At 37.8% G+C, this 24,343-nt stretch overlaps 1 protein-coding gene across 2 annotated transcripts in view; it reads right to left on the reverse strand.

Annotated features, from left to right (window-relative positions):
* ZNF385B (zinc finger protein 385B) overlaps positions 1–24,343 on the reverse strand; it is a 148,927-nt gene that overhangs the window by 113,355 nt on the left and 11,229 nt on the right. The window contains exon 1 of one of the 2 annotated variants that reach the window (XM_086750743.1): positions 17,195–17,309. The exons of the other annotated variant lie outside the window; for it this stretch is intronic. Coding sequence (XP_086606869.1) covers positions 17,195–17,210 — 16 coding nt within the window. The 5' untranslated portion in view covers positions 17,211–17,309. Of the gene's footprint in view, positions 1–17,194; positions 17,310–24,343 lie in introns of those variants that run through there. 2 annotated transcript variants of the gene reach the window in all.

Raw genomic sequence — 24,343 nt, forward strand, 5'->3', positions numbered from 1 at the left:
GCTGAAATGCAGAATTCTCAATATGGGACATGCGGATTTGCAACTCCACCTTAGAGAGACAGAATTTAGAAACTAAGGAATGATGGCAGTCAGCATAATCTAACATTTGTTCTTGTGTACAAGCTTAGCTGTGCACAATACTTTTGTAAGATAAACATGAAGCAATTCAGCTTGGGTTTCATGAAGTGGTAACTTGATCACAGCCACACTGGAACATTTTGTCACAGATTTAATTTTGCAAGTGGTAATTCTCCTTTGATCAGTTGCTAAGTTGAGAAGATAATTGAGGGACAGTGAATATCTGGAGGCAACTATACAGGACATGTTCAAAATACAAACAAGCTATGTAAACAAGAGCAGCTCATCCTTAATAAACTTGGAACGACAGTACTCCTTAGAAAGGGACTAAGTACCAGCAAGGCCGCCACAGTGTGCTAATCACATGCGCACCCTTAAACAACAATCGGTGGGCTAAGCTTAATGACATGCCAGAAAAAGCATTTGAGGAACAGACAGCAACACCTGCCATGGATGCAAATCAGCCTGCCTAGCTTCTGTTTTCACCAGTATGGCACTTAACTGCTACATTTGGAAAAGATAAAAGAAAAAAAAAAATCAGTTTGTTTTTGTGAACTATGCAGAATGTTAGAATAACTATTTAAAACAAATAATCTAGACAGCTCTAGAAAGTTCAGATCCACAGCAGTGGATACAGGGTTTTATTTGGCAGCACGTAAAAAAAAAGAGTTATCATCTAAACACAGGTCATTTCACATAAGGAGTGAAGCTCTGCAATCTCTTGTACTGGAAAAGATGCAGAAAAGCCTTTCTCTAACACACTAAGCATGGAAGGCAGTCAGTGCCTTTAGAAATGCAGCTAAGGCCCATCTTAGTCCTTCAGAGTATAGAGGCACCACAAAAATGCACAGCAATATCCACTCCCTCAGCTGAAGCCATCTTTGTTCACAAGGAATACTATCTGGAAGGAGTTTTCCTAACAGCATACATGAGTTTGAACCTCCTCCAAGATGCTGACAACCACAGTCAAGTCATCATTCTCAGCTGACAAAAGTGGAAGTGACTTCAGTGGTTGACAGGGGCCATAAAGGTTACTAGGCTGAAAAAGAAAAACAAACAACCAAACAAAAAAAAAAAAAAACAACCCCCCCCAAAAAAAACCACCAACCCCCCCCCCCAAAAAAAACAAAAACCAAACTCAACTGCAACACCACAACCGCAAGACACACTCAAATTTCTTATATTTAAAGCTCCACCACACCATATACACTAAAATGTATCACACACTTTTATCCATTTACTTCATAAAACCTTCCTTGCAGTTTCTTCTTGTACACAGGAAGAACTGCACACATAAATGCTCAAAAAAATCTCAAAATAATTCTAAGGGCACTCAGTATGACAATGATAAGGAGTATATATTCTCATGAACAGAACACAGAATTTTAGATACTTGCTTAGTTTCAACAGCTGAAAAGTAACTAGCAAACAATTCTTCTTGGTGTGGACAAATAAAATTGAAGTTTTATTTATATTTACAGTATACAATTGGGACAAAAACTTCCTTATTTTGAGATTACTCTAGAAAAGTATAATTATTTGAGTTAGTCAAAGACCCCGACTTTTGACTTTCAAAACACTTCCAGATATTCCTCTAGAAAGATTTATTTTTAGTAGTTTATGTTATTACAAAAAGCTTGCTGTATTTTTGAACAACTGTAATTAAAACGCTGCAATATTTTATGAAGGACATCCAGTGTCTTCACTGTCAGTAACTTCAACTAGCATGTCTTTTCTACTCTTGCTAGATTCTGTAGTCTTGAATTCTACATATTCCCAAGCATATTTCCTCTGCTTAGGAATAACAGGAAATAAACTAAAATGAGAACCAAATAATTTATGCCATCATTATGAATATACACAACTCTAAATTAATTGGAATAAACAGAAATTATCTATCATGCTTAGATGACCAGTATAGCACTTCTCTGCCTGCCTCAGCTCTGTACTTTGGAATTATCTTCAGTTATTTTTTAATTTTACATGTGTGTATACTACATAAAGCATACATATCCCTATAAAAGAGTACAAACTGAAACATGGATGATTTAACCCATTAGACAAAAGACTAATAACCAAATCATTCTCAAAAATCAAATCATGCTTTGAACAATGGTTTTAATAATAGATTAGGTCACTTCTTTATCCTTGAAAGCCCAGTTATGAAGAAATAGGCCCTGAATCAGTTCCACATGCCCATAAAAATGTGTGCAGAAATAGGTTTTTTTTTATTTTTCAGTTCTGTAATAGTGTACTCTGCTTATTTTGAATATCTCCTTGGGACATGTTCTTGCAATCAAGTATTTCCTTGAGTTACATTCACGTACTTTAAGTGTTTTCACTTTCAGACACTGCTTAGGACTTACTTTGCTTTTCTGTTTTTTTCATTATCGAAATGTTTAAAAGCATTTCAGAAGTTTCCTGTGATACAATCTTTACCATCTCCTATAAAAATAGCAGGTTTTCTTTATCCATGCCCTTTCTATACAACCTCAATCTCTTAACATTTGAAAGAACTATGTTCTTCTTAGAACTGTTTAGATCTTATTTTCTTTTGGTGTATGAGATTTATTACCTGTGAAATATTTTATTACCTTATTTACTGGCTTCAATGGCCCATTCTGGGAAAGAAGGCAGTTCAGCTACAGGCACCCCTAAAGACAACGATGTTAATGACTCCAGCTGATGTTCCTACTTTTCCAGCCAATGGAAATGTGAGCCCTGTTCCTGCAAGCAGCATGTTTCCTGAAGCACTGCCCCAGCTCACTCCAAGTGCTCACCACCTGGAGCAAAGCCAGACATATACCCTGGCCTGTTTCACAAAACTGTAGAAGACTACACTCAGTTGCCTAACAAAGAAAAAGCCATTTATATATTTTCCATAAGCAGGACTACTCAACATAAAACCAGGTGAGTCATGAGAAGGGGAGGGGGGAAAAAAAAAAAAAAAAAAAAAGCTTATTCTCTCCAAGGAAGTGGGGACAGGTAGCCTGGGAGGACTACAAAGAGGCTGCGCAAGTGGCCAGGGATAAGGTAAGGAAGGCCAAAGCCCTGGCAGAACTTGATCTGGCCAAGGATATAAAATGCAACAAGAAGGGAAGTGGCTTAAGGCAAAGATAGCTTCATAATGGGAGAATACAAATCCAAATCAGTATACTTCTATAAAACATTTCATTGAAGGATCTCCAAGTCATTTAAAGCCACTAATTCATGGAGGCTTTCAACATGTTTTTCCTTTGTTAACATAGCACAAAAATCAATGTGCAAGCTTTTGCTCACAAATTCACACATGAAAAGCCAAGAAAACATATTTTTAAAAACGAATGTTTTTGAATGGCTCAGTTGCACAGACCAGAAAACACCTTAACAAAGATAAATTTCCTTCGCCCAATAACATGACATTGGCTATTCAATTATCAAATAAACAACTGAAAAGAGAATTCATGTACCAAAGACCTATGACTAAGAATTTCAATTGCCCCTGTAAGCACAGAGAAATAGGTGCCAAACCTGAAGGAAAACATACTGCTACTAGCTCCTTCCAATTTCTGTGCCATCCCAGATGTACTGTGTAGCCCTATCACCGGTCATTCCAACTTCCTTGACAGGCTCTCATTGATAGTTACATTCTATTTATGATATATGGACCAAATATTTAACAACATCCCAACATCTCCAGACCAAAAATAGTTTAACAGCATTTGACAGATGAAAAGACTGAACAAGCAGTGTACAAGGGCACTGATTACGGTGAGCAGCTTACAAATCCGTGTTAAAACCTCCAAATTTATGCAATTGCAGATTTATATTTCTACTGAAATACAACAGAAGTTTAAGATTCAGCAAGCATAAAATTTTGACTCTGCATTTAACACTGAGGACCTGGAATTGGGTTGCTGAAAACCTGGTGTGTACAACGTGCATCACAACCTGAGACAGGCAGTTAGGAGAGCTCTGATCTCTCCCCATCTCACTCTTCATAGCCCCTTAGACTGCGTAGTGAGGGTGGTTCATTGATTCATTCTTTTCAAAAGTGAATACCCTCATGGCTGAGTTTTACTTGCTGGGTATGGAAAGAAAAAAAACTAGAAACTTGTATAAGAAAAACACCGCATTTTTATAGATATCTCATTAACATATCAGCTACATTGTGTTTAGCCCACTAGAAGAGAAAAACAAACAAACAAAAAAACCAAAACACCCAACTCTGTCCAAGCCAAAGACTGTCCTACAGGAACACACAAATTCAATATGCAGCAAACTAGATTAATCTTCAGGAAGTCCTTCTGCTTGTTCTTGTTCATACATTAGCCATTTTTCTACTACAATATAATGAAGTGTTGCCAAAACAAACATTCACTTTCATGAGAAACATCAAGAAAATCACTTCACTTTAGCAGAGTGATTTTTTTTTTCTAGATCATTCTCTTTGTCTTTATGTATTATCTTTCAAAGTAGATTTTAAAATTTTGGGGATAAGTCTTTCCTTCCAAACTTCTCTGTTTATTTATCCAAAAAAGGTCTTTTTGTTCAGCATTTACTAGCAACTTCCAAAACTGTGTTTCAAAATACACAGATACTCTTAGAGTGGAAACATGAAGTAGAATAGGCAACATTAGGTTTGCCATTAAAAAAAAAAAAAAAAAGGAAAAGAAAAAAAAAAGAATGCTTGAACAGCAGGCAAAAACCTTTATACATGTTAAACTTAAGTTAATTCTGCAGCTAAAGGAATGTAAGTCACAGGAAAGCACACCACATTTTTACTTCACTGAAGAGAAAAATCAGTTATAAACTCTGACAATAAAAGGAAAAAATATAAAAGAAGGGGAGAAAATACTACCACGTGATCACATAACATTTCAACTTAGACTACCAGAGTGTAAGATAATGTTTCAGAAAAAAAAAAAGTAACTGATCTGGGGTAACCACTTAACTTCAGCAAGGGGAAGTGGAGGGAGGGCTTACACAGCAGGAAAAACAGCAGGTAATTCAGGCATGACCAGTCTTCCCCAGGCATTCAATGATGTGCAGAACAGCAGAACTCTACTTCTGCTTTAGTTCAAGCATTTCCACTTCAGATATTGTTACAAAACAACTTCATTTTTAAATTCAAACCATGCTGTGATTTTCAGTTCTTAAAATATACAAAATTGCAACATACTTTTGGATTTATTGACAAACAGCACTCTGATCCTGAATACAGGTACACATATGGATCATGGGTCATCCTGACACAGAAGTGAGGAGAGCTTAGATAAAGGTGAAGTTTGCAAGCGACACAGAAATTGCAGAAATAAATTCCAAGCAATACTTAAATTCATAGAGCTTTTTCAATCCCACTTCCGTGGGAGAAAGTTTGGTATTGGGGGGGGGGGGGGGGGGGAGCAAGCCACATTCTGGCAGCACACTCTCTGGAGTCAGAAATCTTGAACACCAGCTTGCAAAGTATTAAAGGTATTAGCAAGATTAGTATTATACATTACAGGCACAGGGTTAACAGCAAGCCTGTTAACAGCGACATCTTGTCAAGACAGTTCTGTGGAACTGAACTACAAGCATTTTACCTTAAGTAAAACAGGAAGGAATTAGTCATCCAAATAAATTTGTATGCTTATGCTGTGCTTCCACTCTTAACACAAACTACAGAAAGAAGTCTTTGTGGATAGATGGATGCAGGCGCTGGGGACACACTCCAAAGGAGTTAAAGACATCCCAAGGATAATAGTCTGAATAGAACACTGTAAGACATTGACGCTAAACAATCCAAATGAAGTGGGAAGAAGACAATGGCTAATGGGCATGCCTGTCAGGTACCAGTACTAATGTACTAAAAAAGATAAAGACTCAACACAATTATTTACATGGTTAGATTACAGATATGCTTAGTTCCAAAACTTCAGGTATAAATGTAAGAAAACATCTGTCAGGTAAATCATATATGCAGTGTCCTTACAAGCTGGTTAGGAAATAGGCAGAAGATTCTGTATTCCTTGTCTTCTGTGTCTTCAGGGACATGCTTTAGATAAATAAAAGTCTTTTAAATTAATACCAAGAAAATTAGGTGAAATGAAAAGCACACATCACATAAAGGAAATCAGACTAAAACTACACCAACTCAATTACCACATTGATATTTCATGCATTTGAAAAAAAAAAAAAACAAACAAAACAATTGGTAAAATAACTTTGCTGACAAAGATCACTGCACATCCTGCATGGTATCAATAAGTGGACAAGGTTCTGCTGCATAGCTGCCTTTCAGTATTTAATACACAGGTTTAGAAACAGAAGAATTAAATTCTTTTGCTCTTCTACAGAACAGCAAAACAAGCAGTGGATACCATAAACAACGAATTTGAACTGGAAAATGACTGTTCTTTCACAAGTGCTTACTGAGAAAAGCTTGATCCTGCCAGCTGAAAACTAACTGGAGGAAAGGAAAAGACAGCAAAAGTCCAGAGAAATCTTGAGAAGTATTGGTATCATGCTCCTAAGTTGATGCTAAGAAAGAAAGCTTTATGAACTCAGTTCTGGCTGAAAGAGTATTTGTTACTGTTAAGAGCATGTCGTGCAGACTTTAAAAACCAGGATCTAATAGTACACTATTGTGGAGGCGAAGTTGTCATTCTGATTCATTGGAGAGTCACCGAGACCACTGATGCAAACCATGCTACTAAAAGAAAAAAATGAATACTTACTCTTTTCAGATGTGACACGATGCGTGTTTGTAATTACACATTTAATACAAACAGTGCTGGACTTTAAATCAAGCTTCCCTGCCATTTTAAAAGGATAATGTCTCTATCTAATGGTAGGAAAGAAATGGCATCTCCTGGCTCATAATTAGAAAATTCAACTTGGCAATAAGATGCAGTTCCTAACTGCAAAGCTAAAGGGTTATTTAAACAATTCACAGTGTAACAAGTAAATTCATCACATCCTGAAGTCCTTAAATTGAACTTGGATGTGTCTCTAAATAATGTGTTCTAGTTCAATTGCAGATTTATTGGACTTAACAGCAAGCACTGACATGTGAGGGAAACAAATTTCTTCTACTGAGGAATTAATGCTTGAGATTATTTTATCTGGTACTGCACAGGAGATAAGTCTCGGTGACTCCTTTGGTCCTCAGAGTCTATGAGCCCCTGTGGATGCACTGGTTCTGATTTTGTTTATGCCACAAGAGTCAGACTAGACCATACATGGCTTACAAATTTGCTGACTTCCAAATTTCATTTGCTTTCATCAGTGTAACAAGAAGATTTTTCTCATTATTTTCAGTTAATTGGTAAATGTCCCTTCAGACCTCACTTCACTTTGGCAGCTGGTTGCTCCACACCACAACAGTACAGTCATGTTCCACTAAGGTTCAGCAACAAGATCAAAGAGGGAAGGAAAAAAAAAAATAAAAAAAAGAAAGAAAGGAAAAAAAAAAGAAAGAAAAAGAAAAAAAAATTAATACCGTTTCTACAGGACTGTGGTTTCTCAGAGTCCTCCACTGGGTCTCTGCACTGTTATTGGTTGTTACTGTAACAGCATAACACCTGAAACTTTGAGTTTGCAATACAATGTTTATTGACCCTAGAAAGGGGCCAGTAGAAATTAAAGATAGGCAATAAACAACATGTTCATGGAATAGATGGCCTAGAAAATAATACAGAGAGTAAGGGGATTTCAATTTCAAGATAGGTAGTGTATTTACAGTAGCACATCAGTTTCTTGCAGATTATCACCACTCAACTACTTACTAAAAGCTGCTATTTTGACACCTTTAGGATACATCATTTCTACCTACATTGTTTTGACCGCTCAAGACAGAATAAAAACTGCCATTTTTTCACCCAGATTCCACACACGCTCCCTATCTTGTGCACGGGCACCTCATCCAATCTTTCTAAACTTCTAATGTTTTTCCAGAAGCATGCCTTTGCCACAGAGGGATCGCTGTTAAACAAACGAGGTACATCCTCTTCCAGAGGGGCTGGATCAGCTCCCATCTGCACAGTGCGCAGCTGTCAGTTCTGAGAATGATAACCCCTCGCAAAGGACGGATGAGACTTCAAGCAGGTGAACAGCCTGCTAATCGGCAGCCAGCAGAAAGAACACATTCCTGCTCTCCACTCCACAGTTACTCAATTAATGCATGACAATTTCTGTGATTAGGATTCTTATCTTAGTTATTTAAAGCAGTTAAAGTAACTTTGATGCATTGCATCAACCTTGCAAAGGGAAAACTTGAAGCAGCCAGGGTACCGTGTTATCCATCAAAGCAATCCTAGGTTTTCAAATGAGGAAAGCAGTACAAAGTAGAAATACTTTAAAAGTAGAGAGAGCTTTATTTGGCAGATTCATCCACTGACTTTAATTTGGACACCACAACAAATATTTATGAAGCAAAATTGGAAAAGATAGAAAAATAACTGCATTTAGTCTAAGACAGAAAGTATGATGTGTCTGTCATTCCCTCACCTCCCAAGAATTTAAGCAAAAAAAAAAAAAAAGCACGTTGTACTTGTAAACATGGCCTGTCTTTGCCAGGGTTAACGTCCAGTGCAGTATCATACAACAGACAGGATCATGATCCACTACAACCTGCTCTTTCCTTCTGCCATTGGATTCTTGACATAAAATGCAACTGAAATCTGTAACTTCAACTTCAACTAGCTCTTTAAATTTCAGTGATGCTTGGTATTCAATAAATTAACAGCTCTTCAAATATGTTTCTTATATACAAAAGAGACTACCACCCAAAGAAACTCACATCAGCAATTAAAGAACTCAAAGCTTCTCTTCAAAAGAGGCTTCAGTAAAGCTGGCTGGAAGTTTTACTTGAAGCAATGACAACAAAAACTAAATTGTCTGACAAGAATATTATTTATAAAGCTATTTTTAAACTTTTGAATTTTGTTTTACTTAATAAACATGCCTATTATGCATAAAATGAACTTCTGAGGAGAAAAAAAAACCAGATAGGTATATTAAATTGTGTTTCTAAACACAGATAAAAAGGTGAGGTGCATCGTATTTCTTCAAATACTAGTCTCTTGCCATAAAAATACAAAGCAACACAAAATACTTCAAAATTAAAATGTTTGTGCATTTCTACAGAATTATTTTTCTGATCAATTGTGCACTTCCTCAAAACAACTTTTCTCCACAAGAAGGTGTCCTAGATTTAAAAAGCTATTTTAAATTAAAAACCAAAACAAACCTCCTGACATACACCACAGAATTCACACTGTCTAGTCATTTGCCTCTTCAGCTGTGATCAGCTTCACTTCCAGTTTACAAATACAGTTGATAGGGGCAAAACCCTGGGATTCTTCAGCATCCCCCACCTTCTGGGGCAGAGTACAGCACCACTGCTCACCTCAAATTTGCTTCACTTTCTGCAGGTAATAAAGTAAGGGAATAGATCAAACTAGCAGACAGAAAGTTAAAAACAGAACAACAACAAAAAAACCCACCAACTTCCAGTGTGCATCTCCTCAAGCAGTATTTTTAGGCCTATCCCTGAAAGTATCATGTGTAACTTTTCATCTTGATTTAACACAACCTTTTTTAAAACTGAATTTTCAAAGGCTGGAAGCTGTATTCTATTCTGGTCCAACTCAAACTTCTATTCATGAACCAGACCCAACAACCTGTGAACACTGACACAAACCTTTAACCTTAGGGGCATGAATAAACATCACTGAAGTCTCAGCTAAAGCGCGCATGAGAGGGTAGCTGGCCCTTGAAAAGTCTGGAACACCTTGACTCCACCCATGTCGCTGTTTCATTTCACACATCGGGATGCAGCAATGCCTTCTGCTCTCACAAATTCCTTCCTCTTATTTTAATTCACTTCTTGAGTTAATTGGTATGTCATACTTAAGCTCTAACCCAAATCTCTCCCTCTTCACCACTTGGCCCAGTAACATCTTTCCAGCAAGTGAGAAGGTGCATGGAAGAGAGCAGGAGGAGAAGCCATGTTTAGGTTGCAGAGCACCTTCAGAGCATGGAAATCCCCAGCAGCTTCTATGCATTCTTGCAATAGTCCATTCTGGTTTGTCCCATTTATCAGAAGACTCCAATAAACTTGGGCTTGATCAATGAATAGCATGTTGTGAACAACATTATAGTTTGGGGTAAAAATGGTCAAACGATTTGATAAATGTTTGAAAATCCAATATTTGTTTATAAATTAAAAGTTACAATTACATAGCTGTACTTAGCAAATCACATACAAAATTATGTCAATTCAAAGATCTTTTTTCACAATTATGTAATAGTTTGGATACAGATTTCAAACTAATCTTTCCACAAGTTACTTTTCTAATTTTTACCACTTCTTTGCTGGTGGGTATCCTGATATACTTATCAAGCAACAGGCTGTTTCTGCTTCTTAACTGAATAATTGTTAGTGAACAATATAAGACACTAAGCACCAAACACCAACTATTTGCAACAAAAATCTTCTAAAAATTTGGAATTTATTAAGTATTTAAGTAAATAGCTTTGTCACCCAGATATTCATTGGGTGAGTATTTCCTTATAAAGTATAACTAGATTACAGACTTAATTCATTAGCTGTTAGTAAATTACTACTTTATTGATTTGGGTTTTAAGCCTCATTGATTGTCCAGTTGAGAAACACCACTACAGGATACCAATGGCATAGAAACCATGCAATAACAATAACTTCCAGAGTAAACGTCTAGTATACAATCAAGAGAACAATGTCAACTCAGTTTTTCTTCCCCCCTCCCTCCCCCCCCGAAAAGGTCATCTGAAGTAATCTCTAAAACTTGTTTGTTTTGAAGAAAGAGAAAAGGAAAAAAGAAAGATATTTTTCCCTTGAAAGAGAAATACTTGTTAGAAAAGATAAATAATAATAAATAATAAATAAATGAAAATAAATACTTTGAATAAGCAAGTGTTTGCAAGTGACAAACAAAATGAAGAAGAGACAACAACATTTTTACTTGTCTCTGCCAGATTTTTCCTTGTTTCTGTAAATAGTTATTAACAAAAAAATCTGGTACTGCATCAATTTCATATAAGCATTCTTTATAATCATGTCTACAACACCACCTGAGGATGTTTTCATGATGATTTAATTCCCAGCAAATAATCTTCTGGTGTTCCAGCTTTGGCTTTTTTGAAAGTCTGTGCCCTGCCCACCAGCCAGAGTGACTGAACAGCTTAAATCTTATATTCAGAAGTAACTTGGGTACATAGGTGCCAAGTGCTATTTCTGTTTCCTTAAAAACAGCTCTCTGCAATGATTTCTTAATAGAGAATTTGAGTTTTACTATTCAGAACCTTTCTAGAGACATATCAGGCTTCAATGGTACCACTAACAAAGCTGGCCATAATACACTAATTGCAATTCCTAACAATAACCTTCAGTTCTTTCCAACTAGTCTGCTTTTTCTTGATGAAGTGATTTCTGTGACTCTTTATCCAGATGTGCCACTCTAAAGCCTAGAAATCTTTCTCACCTCTTTATTTTCTCCATGTTCCACTTAAGTGTGTTCTGCTGATAAAAAACTCCCTCCTTTTCTGTTCACGTTTAAATGCTCAGTCCCAGAACTCTAGTTTCATTCTACATATTATGAAACAAAACATTTCAGGATGTCATCATTGCAAACACCCTAGACTGAGTGAGAGGAGATTGCACATATGTGAAAATTTTTAATCCAGTTTGAACAAAAAGACAGACAATTTTAAGAACTTTCTTCATGGATTTCTTCCCTCCCCTTCCTCTTCCTAGTTCCCCTACTATGAAGTATCCTAAATAAAGAAAACAGAGGCCCCTGGGTGGAAGTCACAAACTTCCAGGCGATACAGTCTGACTTCTGTCATTACAGTACACTTGAAGAGAGACTTGCTCTCTGTCTCTCTTCTACCTCAGTAAAAGTCTAAATATTACCCACGTGAACAGCTAAGAAAGCAAACAAAAAAATAAAAAAGAACACGTCATAACAACCTCAGAAGTCCCTAGATCTGGTAACATTCTTTAATCACCTGAACACAGATCTCATACACCATCCAGAGCAACCACATACCCTAATAAGTGGTACCACCAAACACATCATATCACAAATTATTGCCCAGTGAGAAGTCTGACTCTTTCACAAGTTGCCTACCAGGAAAAGTCTTTCCCTCAGGTAGCTCCTGTAACACACTATATGAATTTGAAAATCTCAGTCCTTAAAGAAGCTGTATTTCTCTATTCACAGGGTGCTAAAAAGACTTTCTCATCTCCTCCTGAGACATGCAGCACTCAATCACAGACAAAATATTTTTTCAGGATAGGTCTTGGACCTACCTAAGGCTAAGGAATTTAGCCTTTCATCTGCCCTAACTGCTAGTGTCAATACAAAAGCACTCTCCTTATACCAGTACAGACCAAAAAGTACACTGCTGTCCTCACTTCCAAAAAAAAAAAAAAAAAAAGCATACGTGAATAGCGGGAAGTTACTCAGTTCATTTTCTCTTCAAAGACATGTTATTAGCACTGCTCAGAATCCAACAGAACAAAGCATATGAAAAAACACACAGCTTCTTGGCTGAACATTCTGAGTGAGACCTCCAGAACATTTCTGGCTCTTTAGCCTACAGACTGGGAAAAACATATATATAAACTCCAGCTTCAGCAGTAGGGCTTCAACAAGGCTGCCACAGTGAACTACTGCTCTCAGTTTACTCTGCTCCTCTGGCAGGAATCATCAGTGACCTTCACTGAAAAAGGCAAATTCAAAATTTCCACGAAGACTTGGGACTTGGGTCCCAAAGTCAAGTGATCAGCATGGAATTGCTCATAACCCCATATCACTTCCCCAATCGTTTTTTCCTTTTAGTTTACTGTATCCACTTCTCCTTCAGAATCTCCTTGTAAGTAACCTTGCAGCAGTGAAGCTGCTATCCCCTGAACACTCTGAAACAGCAAACAATCACCATACATTAACGCTGATGTCTTTTAAAGGAGAAAAAAATAAAATTATGGTGCCATGTGATAATTGCCAATCTGATATAGAAATGGCTCTAGAAACAGTAGAGTTCCCTACCAGGAAGCAAAGTAGCTTTGTCCAGTGTAACAACCACACCAGATCTTGCTTCTCGCTTTAACTACAAATGCAAAACAGCAGAAGGGGAAATACGCAGCAATAAAGACGCTTGGAAGAGGATGCAAGATCTTTGAAGCTGAAAGCACCTTGCAAACCACAACATCTTGGAAAAAAAGAACTAGCCAGTTTGAAATGTGACAAGTTTGTATTCATAGCTATAAAAAGCATGGATAAAAAGAATACCAAAAAGAATAAAAGGAAAAGGAAAGGCATTCTAGCTCAAGCACTTAAAGAAATAAAATAAGTTTTATATGTCATGGTAGTGATCTGTCACACACTGTTTTCCAAATGTTCATAACAATATTTTCTGCCTGCTAGCCTTTAAACACATGCTGAAGCAGAGCAAGTAAATTTATTCAAAGGTCCAAAAATAACTGCAATTTTTTTTTTAAGCTGTCAGTCTGGATCTATTTTGTGACTACAGGATGATCCAAACAACATGGCTTTGAGAAAGGAGCTTTGTTGAAGTGATACTTCCAAGCACCTTTGACAAAGAGTGGTAGTCTCCATAGCTTCTACTTCTCTTCCTCCTCCATCATGACAGCACAATAAAAAAACTGGTACATCACTAAGTTTACTACTTAAAGTAAGCTTCTGGAAGCTATGGCCTCCAGCTTCTTCCTTCCCAGGCAAGCACATCAGGAGCTGATCAGGATGTCTCCTCAGCACTTAAGAGAAGAAACCTTACTAATTCTAGAGCCCACCACATCTTCCAATGCACAAATGCAATGTCAAATTTTGCCCCTTGCAAACATAACTGAACAAAGCAGCAAATACAGTATCAATAGAAAATGCTTATTGGATTATCAAGTCAGAACTATGGAGACCTATATTAAAAGTAATACAATTTAAAATTATCTGATATGCAAGAGAGATTAATGGAAGCAGGACAAAGTAACCCAAGTGAAATCTAACACTGCACAATGTTAAGCACCTTAATCTTTCACTAAGGACACCTGCTAGTGAGGGAGCAGTTAGCAATCTGGCAGAGTTAGAATGCCCTCTTCCAAGAATGAAATACTGGTTAAAAAGTTGGCTCATCAATTTATGAATTATATGTATTAAAGGAGGTTTTAAGGTATTTACTAACAACTTGTTCTGACTCCTATAGGATTTTCAAAGAAAGAGCAAAGTTTGTAAAATGTTCTAAAGTTGCTTTCTAAAAAGCATCTCTCCTGAAGGTTTAGAATGCTTTATATACATTTTTCAAGTGGATTTTGTCCTGGATCATTAATAAGCACACAGAGCAAATTAGCATCTTAAGATAGTAATTTCCCATGTCACGAAAAAAAAGCCTGTTGCAAAATGGCAATAAAATTCTGTATGAAGTGTAAGAAGGTGACAATGAATTTAATAATTTTATGTTATGAATGAAAACCATATACTTGCAAATGTTATCTGAAAGACAACAAAATAACTCCAAAATACTATCAGAAACATGAGTACTTTAAGTCATTGGGGAGAATTTGCCTTTATTAGGGTCTCTCTAGAATCCCCACCACAAACTGCATTTTTGTTGTTGGGGTTTTTTTTTTGTTGGTTTTTTTTGGTTGGTTGGTTTTGGTTTGTTTTTTTTTTTTGGCTGGGAGGTGTTGTTTTGGGGTTTGTTTGTTTGTTTTTATCTCCAAAGAACACCTTAGCAGAAGCTATCAGCTTTGACAGAACACCAAAATTCTGGCACTGAACCATAAATTGACCATTACCATAAAAAGAACTGCTAAATGAGAAACCATGTGCTCAGTATAAAACTAATTTCATGCTTTCAAAAGCACACAGTGGCTTCTAGCAAGATAGTGGCCCTGGGACTTGCAAAGACAGATTGGCTAATACAAATGGTGTGTGCTCCTGATGCAGTCTGCTTAGCCAAGCTTTACATGTACTGGCAGTAAATGGAAATTCTCGAATCTTCTGTCAAACAAATATACACTTATCTATAACTTTAGAGCTGAAAGCTATAAAACAGCTGCCTCATAAATATATTTAGCAGGAAAATGCATGAGCTGTCCTAGTTCCTCATTAAAAAAAAAAAAACAAAAAAAAAACAAAAAAAAACCCCACCACAGAGCAGTCTTTACATAGTAAGCATAGACATTTCTATAGCAAGCAAGAAAAACATTTCAATAAATATTTTTCACCATCTTTCTGTATTTTCTTTAAAAAAACAACTATCAGCAAATGCAATTATAATCATAGCAGGTCTTACCGCAAAATAAACACAGTAGCAGAACAGCAATGCTTCATAAGTAACTCAGTTTTAACTACTTTTTTGTGTTCTGCTATAGGTGAAATTCTCAATTAAAAAAACTTTTTTTTTTTTAACCACGCAGTACAAAGTCTATTTAGTTTATGATAATGCTTCTTTCAAGCTTAAAGATTTACTACTGGAACTTCACAGGCTACCTTTAGCACACTATGTTCCCTTAAAGAAAACTTACTGCACTAAATCTTAAATTTAACTGGTTAGGGAGAAGCAACAGTAATTTTATACCCTTCTCAAAGCAAGTTGTCAGTGCAAATGAATTACTGGAAGCTATCCTGAGCATGACAGGTCATAACTTTTAATATTAACAATGACAGACAGATGCAAGATGTCAAATCCAGAATACAATTTATTTCAGTCTTTACTTTCCTAGTTTATCTGGAGAATCCGACAGCTCTTATGTTTTACATATCATTATAACTTCAATTTGAGATTTAACAAGCCAGAAAGCAAGCTCTGGTAAGAGGTATTTAGTCACATTGCTAATTGGCTTCTTTCTATAACAATAATAAAGCACCACTAACATGTTCCAAAAACATTTAAAATGCATAGGAAGTCACCTACTGGAAAGATGCCCTCTGCAAACAGCAAGCAAAGGGAGCTTGCCACATACTTAAGAGTTACTTTTAATACTGAAATAAGAGAATAAAAATATACATTATAAGTCATGCCATTTTTCTCATCCTTTCCACTGGAATAACTAAAATACAAATGACATGCACACAGAAATAATGCCAAACATGTAAGCATCCACTCTTAGTATCATATCACAAAGCAATTCAGTGAAGTTTAATAATAAAAATCATGCTCACCTCTACTGGGAAGTCCACTCCACATTATGGCAATACTATTTAAGCAGCTGAAACAGCAACCAAGTTACATAAACAAAACTTCCAGTATGCGACCAATATGATCTACAGTGCTACGGAGACCTGGCTCCAGCCCTGATCATCTGCGTGACAGTACACGGTTATACCAGTGCAGCCTCAAACCTTCCCAGATGCCGGCTTATTGCACTGCTCATTGAAAATCCTTCACACGCTGGCAACATTTTAGGGAAGGACAAGCACACTCTGAGTCATTTGTAAAGAAAGCAAAGCAATTTCAGTTCTGTATCTTCACGCGTACCGAAACACAGAGCACTGTCAAAGTAGAAGTCTGAGGTGAATTTATGCTGAGAAACAGGCAAACCAAGCCTTCATTATCAATGCATGGAATCAGCTACAGTGATCAAATTCAAACAAACCATTAAAAAAAGAGGTTATGATTATGAAAGGCTCTACAGATTCAGCTCCAAACCACACAGAACGAAGAATCGTCTATCTAGACTGTGTAAATGTTAAAAATAGCTCTGTCTTTTCTACAATGAACATGAGACAGAGGAGAATCAGTAGCCTGTATTCTGATGAGGTTCATTATTGGAAAAAAAATCCAGCAATAAAAATTAATGATTCCTTACAGCTTTTCTAAATAAGATTAATTTACAATTATGCAAATGAATAAGTACTTTTTAACCACATTACAGATGAGGTCTATTATAGATAAACAAATAGGATCTCTATTAAAGAGAAGCATAAATATTTGGATAAAACATTTTAGAATACTGATGCAGCAAAGATCTGTACAGTCCAGCAGATGAAGTATTCGGACACAAAAAAAAAAGAATCAACAACTAAAAGCATGACATCACACGACCAATGCCTTTGTCTTTCAAAAATAACAATAATTTTTAATTACTTACCATGAAAAGTCTCCATGGCTTATTAAATTCATGCCTTTCCCACTCCCACACAGACTTCCCACTACGTAAGTCTTTCTGTGTTCTCAGGTTCTTCATATGTTTTCTTCCCCAAAAAGGTAAGAGGGTATGTGTTGCTGTGCATACTCACACCCACAGAGATGTACAGTGTAATAAGAATCAGATGTAATCACACCTAGGTTAAGTTTGCAAAGCAAAAGAAGGACACAGGAGGTGTTATTATAATACCTGTACAGTTATTGAAATATACTACTGTGTCATGAGACAACTATGAGAGAAATTTTTGCAAGATCTGATCCCAGATGAGAATGCTTATCGTACAGAGAGGGTATCTGATTTACTTTTGCAGGATAAAAACAATAAATCTGATTTTATTATTTTAATTTTCAGTCATTTTAATACAGAAATCACTGTTGGAAATGTGCACTGAATAGAAGTGATTACTCTGCATTTATAGATCCTTTTTCATCTCAGCTGTCTATAACTGTAAACTGTGGATCATATCCTTCAAAGAGATGGTGAAACTCTCCGGGTCATTGCCCAAGCTGTTTAAATGACAAGGGTGAGCCCCCCAGCTGGAGCAGAATTTGTGCCATCACCACTCCTGCAGCCATTCTCAGCTTGAAGTCATGGCAGGTGAGCAGCTGTACTTCTAGCCCTAGACTGTGGTTATCTGATGTCTTAAATGCTGGTTCCTCACTGCAGCATAACTGCCCCTGAGACAGGTTAAACTCTCCAAGAAGGAATTCTGCAGAAAATTTTGATACAAGAATATATTTATGCAAACTAGCGGCAAAGAGTACCAACTGTGGTACCCAAATTTATTTCTAAACACTTGCCCACTCCATCCAAAGCACCACCTCCTATAAACCAGTTTTTTCCACAGCCACATACTCTGTTTGCTTACAAATGTAATTCACGTGTTTCCCACCTCCAAGAGACTGAAGTGGAGGCTACAAATGAATAATTGGTCTCATAATCTTTACCAACTTCAAAAAAGGTTGCGTTGTTTTTTTTTTTCCTGTAAGGGAATTTTTGAATGTTTCGCTCTAATACAACTTGACAATTACTTAAAAGCAACCAATCTCAATGAAACAGTAATTTTTCTTTTTTTTTTTTCCCTTGAAGACTATCAGTAAGTACACGTATCATCTACTTGTTATTTTTATGAATTTTACCAGTACTTTCACAGTGCAGCTACTCAAACACAGAACACTGTAGTGTAGATACACTTTGTAGGTATTAGCAAACAACAAATCATCTTTAATGCCAGTTCTGTTCCTTGACATTAACTCTCACCATCAACATTTTGTAAGGAGTATCAAATGCATCAAAGCAATACAATAAAACCCCTTAATTTAAGAGCAGCTAATCATGACTGCTGTGAAAGAAAAATAGCAATCACTTATTATAAATATATTTCATATTGTAAGAAAAATCTTAACTTATCTGAGATTACATATTTCTTAGATTGTGGAAGATACTCCAGTGATGGAAAGAATGTGCAATGATCTACCAAACGTAACCTTGCTCAAAAGACCGCTGAATAAGAAGAGATGTCAACATGTTAGTGAAACACTAACAGTTTCTCAAAAGCTTACTAATCTAAAACGCGTCACAGGAATGTAACTTACTTTTTTTTTTTTTAATACTGGAGAAATGTAATAGTTTTGCATTTTAGCAAAAGAATCTAATCTTTTCCAAACAGAGTAGCAGAACAGGACAGCAAAGCGGGGAGCAACCACATGTGTGGCAGAGGGAGCAAGCCCCAAGGTGTCACTTCACTTTGGGCCCCCACAGCAGCAGCTTTTCTCAAATTGCTTTCCAAAAGATTGGGCTGCAGGCAGCAGATGTGGAAGGCAGAACAAACATTGACCTTCTACAAGTCTAAAAAAGGTTTTGGCATAACACAAGAAAGAGTAAGCTCACAGTGCTTACTACTACCCTCCTCCTCTTCTCTGTAATCTTACACACCAATTCTATAGCTCTGCATGCACGCATTTAGTAGGATTCAACTCACAAACTTTTTCAAGATACTTTTGGTTGCAGCTTAGCATTCCTCTGAGTACTCAGCAGAATAATTCATAAAGATCTTTAAAGTCAGATTATCCTTGTTCTGTTTTTTTTAGAAAAAAAAATGGAAGACAAACATTGATAAGGAATTTCAGGATCAAGAGGTTTACCGTAAGGAAAAATTCTGTTCTTCATTAAGTTGGCACAAAGCAGTCTTAGACAGCAATCAAGCTACCTGTCAGAAAGCTACTCTTGGCCCAGCTGAGGATTCAAACCTACATACAAAGACATCCATATTAAAAACCAAAGAAAAACTCCACTGAAATACAAGTAATACACTGCAGTTTCACTCTGCTGTAACAGACCATTGTTAAATCCTGCAATGATCTAGTCACCAGGCAAGTTAATTTCTTTACAGATCCATTTAAAAAAAAAAAAAAAAACCCAAAACAAAAAACACCACCACAGTCTTCCTCATATGTACCATACCAAAGGTAAGCGTGTGGATTTAGGTCTAGCTGGAATATTTTCAGAGTAATATTTCAACACATACCAATAGTCAGTTTTATTTTTTGAGAGAAAGAAAAAGTCAAATGCTTAGAAAAATTAAATATTAATCTAAATTAGATGCTAAGGCACATGGAACATAACGAGGTGATTGGTGACAACCAACATGGCTTCACTAAGGGCAAATCATGCCTGACCAATTTGGTGGCCTTCTACTGGTGCATAAGGGACGAGCAACTGACGTCACCTACCTGGACTTGTGCAGAGCATTTGACGCTGTCCTGCACAACATCCTTGTCTCCAAACTGGAGAGACACAAATTTGAAGGATGGACCACTCAGTGGATAAGGAATTGGCTGGACGGCTGCACTCAGGGAGTGGTGGTCAACAGCTCAATGTCCAAGTGGAGACCGGTGATGAATGGTGTTCATCAGGGATCAGTACTGGGACTGGCCCTGCCTAACATCTTTGTCAGCGACACGGACAGTGGGATAGAGTGCACCCTCAGCAAGTTCGCCAACGACACCAAGGTGTGTAGTGTGGTTGACACACTGAAGGGGAGGGATGCCATCCAGACGGACCTTGACAGGCTGGAGAGGTGGGCCTATGCAAACCTCATGAAGTTCAACCAGGCCAAGTGCAAGGTCCTGCACGTGGGCTGGGGCAATCCCAAGCACAAATATAGGCTGGGCGGAGAATGGATTGACAGCAGCCCTGAGGAGAAAGACTTGGGAAGCCAACCACATCCTGAGCTGCATCAAAAGAAGCATGGCCAGCAAGTCAAGGGAGGTGATTCTACCCCTCTACTCTGCTCTCATGAGACCCCACCTGGAGTACTACCTCCAGCTCTGGAGCCTCGAACGTAAGAAGGACATGGGCCTGTTTGAATAAGTCCAGAGGAAGGCCACAAAGATGATCAGAGGGCTGGAGCACCTCTCCTGTGAGGACAGGCTGAGAGAGTTAGGGCTGTTCAGCCTGGAGAAGAGGTGGCTCCAGGGAGACCTGATAGTGGGCTTCCAGTTCCTAAAGGGGGCTTATAGGAAAGATGGGGAGAAACTTTTTACCAGGGCATGTTGCAATAGGATGAGAAGTAATGGTTTTAAATTGAAAGACATCAGATTCAGACTTGAAATAAGGAGTTTTTTTTTTTTTTTTTTTTTTTTTTTACGAGAGTGGTAAAACACTGAAACTTGCCCAGAGAGGTGGTGAATGCCCCATCCCTGGAAACATTCAAGGCCAGGCTGGACAGGTCTCTGAGCAACCTGATCTGGTTGGAGATGTCTCTGCTCCTTGCTGGGGGGTTGGACTAGATGACCTGTAAAGGTCCCTTCCAATCCTAACTGTTCTATGATTCATGTATGTATTTATTTTGCTAGTTTAACAAATCCCTGGCTGTCATTGCTGTGAGCCAGATCACACAACTGTGTGTTGATAAACTCTCAGGAAATCATCCTGTGATTATATCCTCAGTATCATAGGGGAATATATTAACTTGCGGGACTCTTCCCTACAAAGTCACAGCCGGGGTCCCACAGCATTTCCAAAATTGTCCTCCAAGGTCAGAGATTTCAAGAGCAAAAAGGCAGAGCTGCTCCCAGAACACACTGCCAGAGTGTGCTCTGGCAGCATGACACTACTGTAGCCATTTCCAGGGATCTGTAAAATTTGGACTACGATAGGTATTTCTAGTACGCTCACTCTTAAAAAACAGCAAGTGTTCCCATGTTAGCATGGGGACAAAGGAGAGAGAATCAGGAGGCTCACCAGGCAATACCACCCCAGGGAACAAGTAATGAGAATTCGTGGAGCAATATCGGTGTCATCTCCAAATAAGAACTGAGAAGAACGAAGTCATCTGCACAACCAGCCACAGCACGCATTAACACGCAGCTCCCCGTGATGCCCACAGCCGGCTTGCTTAACGAGCGCTTCACAGGGGCCGCAGCCAGAGGGGCCGCAGAGCCGGCTCGGGGCCCGCCGCCCGGCCTGCAGCGCCATCTCGTGGAGGCCTCGCCGCCCCGCAGCCAGGCTGCCTGCGGCGCCCCCGCCCCGCGGTTCCCGAGCCGGTCACTGGTTAGCTGGCTGCTCCAACTGGTTCCTCCTCCTCTGAAAAGCTGAGATAGCTTAGCCCTTCTTTTCCAGAGGGATTTCAGGTGCTCCAAGCAGCTGTGAGCTGACTCACGGCTCTCGCCGCTGCAGGCTCCAGCAAGACCGTGCTGCTGAAAAGCTTTTAACAGGCCTGCTCCAAAACGCATTTCCTCAAGGCTGCAAGAAACTACCCTTTTCTTTTCCTGCTTATAGGAAACGGGTGAAATACTTCAGAAGCAAATACACACTTTCTTTCTTTCCTGAGAGTTCGTTTATTTCCTTCTGGCAGAAGCCTGGCCGCACATCAGATACGCCCGGCACGAGCGGTACTGCTGACCGGCTTCAGCCTGAGCTGCGGTGAGACAGGATGGGCACCGCTGCTCGTGAGCAATCACCAACACGAGCAACTGCAAACGCTCTGACATCGCGTGCAATATGCTTTTCCAGTAAAATAGTTTCCTTTTTACATAAAGAATACATAATTTTTAACATCGATCTAAAAAAAAAAATCAGGGGTTTAGCGAGTGGATCAAATCCCCACGCCTTCTAATTTAGTCAATCAATTTCTCGATCTGGTCAATATAAAGAAAAGCAGCTGTTAAAGTTTATTCTATATGTAATTTTACTTGCTGTGAAGTAACTGAAATAGCAGGTACAGGTGCAATAACAAAATAGCTTCTAGATTTCAGTAAGGGGGTGGAGGAGGCAAAATAAAAAAGAGTCTATAGAAACCGAGTGGGTTTTTTAGAAAAATATGTTGCTAAATACCTTTTGAAATTCTATTATAATTGTATCCTTACTCTAAATATAAAGAAGTAACTTTAAAGTTACTTATCTAAAGAGATATTTAGACTTCAAATACATAAAACCCCCTCATCTATACATTGTGGAGTGTTATTGCCCAGACCTGGAACTCCACAGTTATCAAATTTTAGTAATCTCTTCAATAGTGGTACAACAAGGACCATTGCCTACTACTGAAAGTTACGAGCAACAAACTGAGGTTGTAGTTGTAAAACACAGCAGAAGTCAACAATTAAAAGTGTCCTTTATAACAACCTGAGGCCACCTGTCACAGAGAGGACCTCAAAAGAGGATGAACATGAAAATACGTCCTTTGTGTTCATTCCCCTTTTCAATAAAGTCTAAGAGCCAAGGAAGCTGGAGATAGTGATGGTGCACAGATCAGTTCTGTCTCACAAGATCAAGATAATTCTGTCAGGTCTGTAATCCTGGTTTCTGTACTATCAACAAACATTTACAGTCATGTATATTTTACAGTCACCTATTTTCCAACAGGAATATTATTAATTTCACATTCATCTTACGAAGACAGAAGAAAACTCCAACCAGAGATTAGCAGGAACCTTTGCAGAAAACTTCCTGAGGTGTGCTGAACTGTTCACTGGTTCATTAGAAGGGTATGCAGTTATAAAACTAAGTACGAGATGGGCTATTTGCTTCCTTCACATGTGGAAGAAAGTCTGTTGACTGGTGAGGTGAGAGGAATATAATTGTTTTCTTACCATCTGCACAATTAATTCTGTTTAGAATGTTAATCAAAGAAATGGGAAAGACAGACTCCCATTACAGGGGGTAATAACACTCCAGAGGACATGGATTAAAACTGAGCCTGGATAATGTCAATTTATAAGAAAATTAATTTCTACTTATTTTTGGAAAGTGTTCTTTGAGAACTACATTTCAGTAAATCTTGTTCTCCTACTGGCTCTTAAGGGGTATATTAAATTGTCTATGCAATAATAATAATAATAATAAACTGTCTATGCAAGGCATTTCTTTCTTTTAAATGCTATGAAACCAACATCCTTCAGCTATGAAAAGAGAACGTCTATTTCAACATGCACCGGACAGACCAGCATAACTAGTAAGTGACTAGGATATAGTCTCATCTAGAGATCAGTGAACAAAGCACAAAGAAACATGAATTTTAACTCCTAAGCTATAAAGCAACCCAAAAGTATGTTCCAGCAAATGCAAAATATTCTCAGCATCAGAGCATTCTTGAAGCAATGGTGCCAGAGCATCAGTTACAGTTCCCAGGAGTGACAGCAAAGATACCAGATGCAGGGGTCCAGCTAACAAAAAGCAACAGAAAATACATAGTGCAAACTTTTAAAATGTTTTCTATCAGAACACAGAGGAATTTAAACTCAATTAGAATGCCTCACACATCTCAAGCTATTTTAACAATGCACACAATTAAGGTGTTACTCAACAATAATTTAATCTTTTGGACCACAGGCCTTAACCAAGTGATACCCTTACACTACTTGGTTCTAAATCAAACAAAACAATACTACAGACTTCAAAAAAGTCAAGATCAGTTAACAAGAATCAAAATCAGAAAAGGAAAGAAAACTCTAAACCTTTAAATGCAGTTTGACTTTTTCTATATAAAACAAAAAAAAAACACCAAAGCAAATCTCCTCATGTGGCTAATAGAAAAAATCTCAAATAAAATTCATAAAACTTTTTTCATGAAGATTTGAGATCTGTTAC

The sequence above is a fragment of the Chlamydotis macqueenii genome, chromosome 6, assembly GCF_036417535.1.
Source record: "Chlamydotis macqueenii isolate bChlMac1 chromosome 6, bChlMac1.mat, whole genome shotgun sequence".
NCBI lineage: Eukaryota > Metazoa > Chordata > Aves > Otidiformes > Otididae > Chlamydotis > Chlamydotis macqueenii.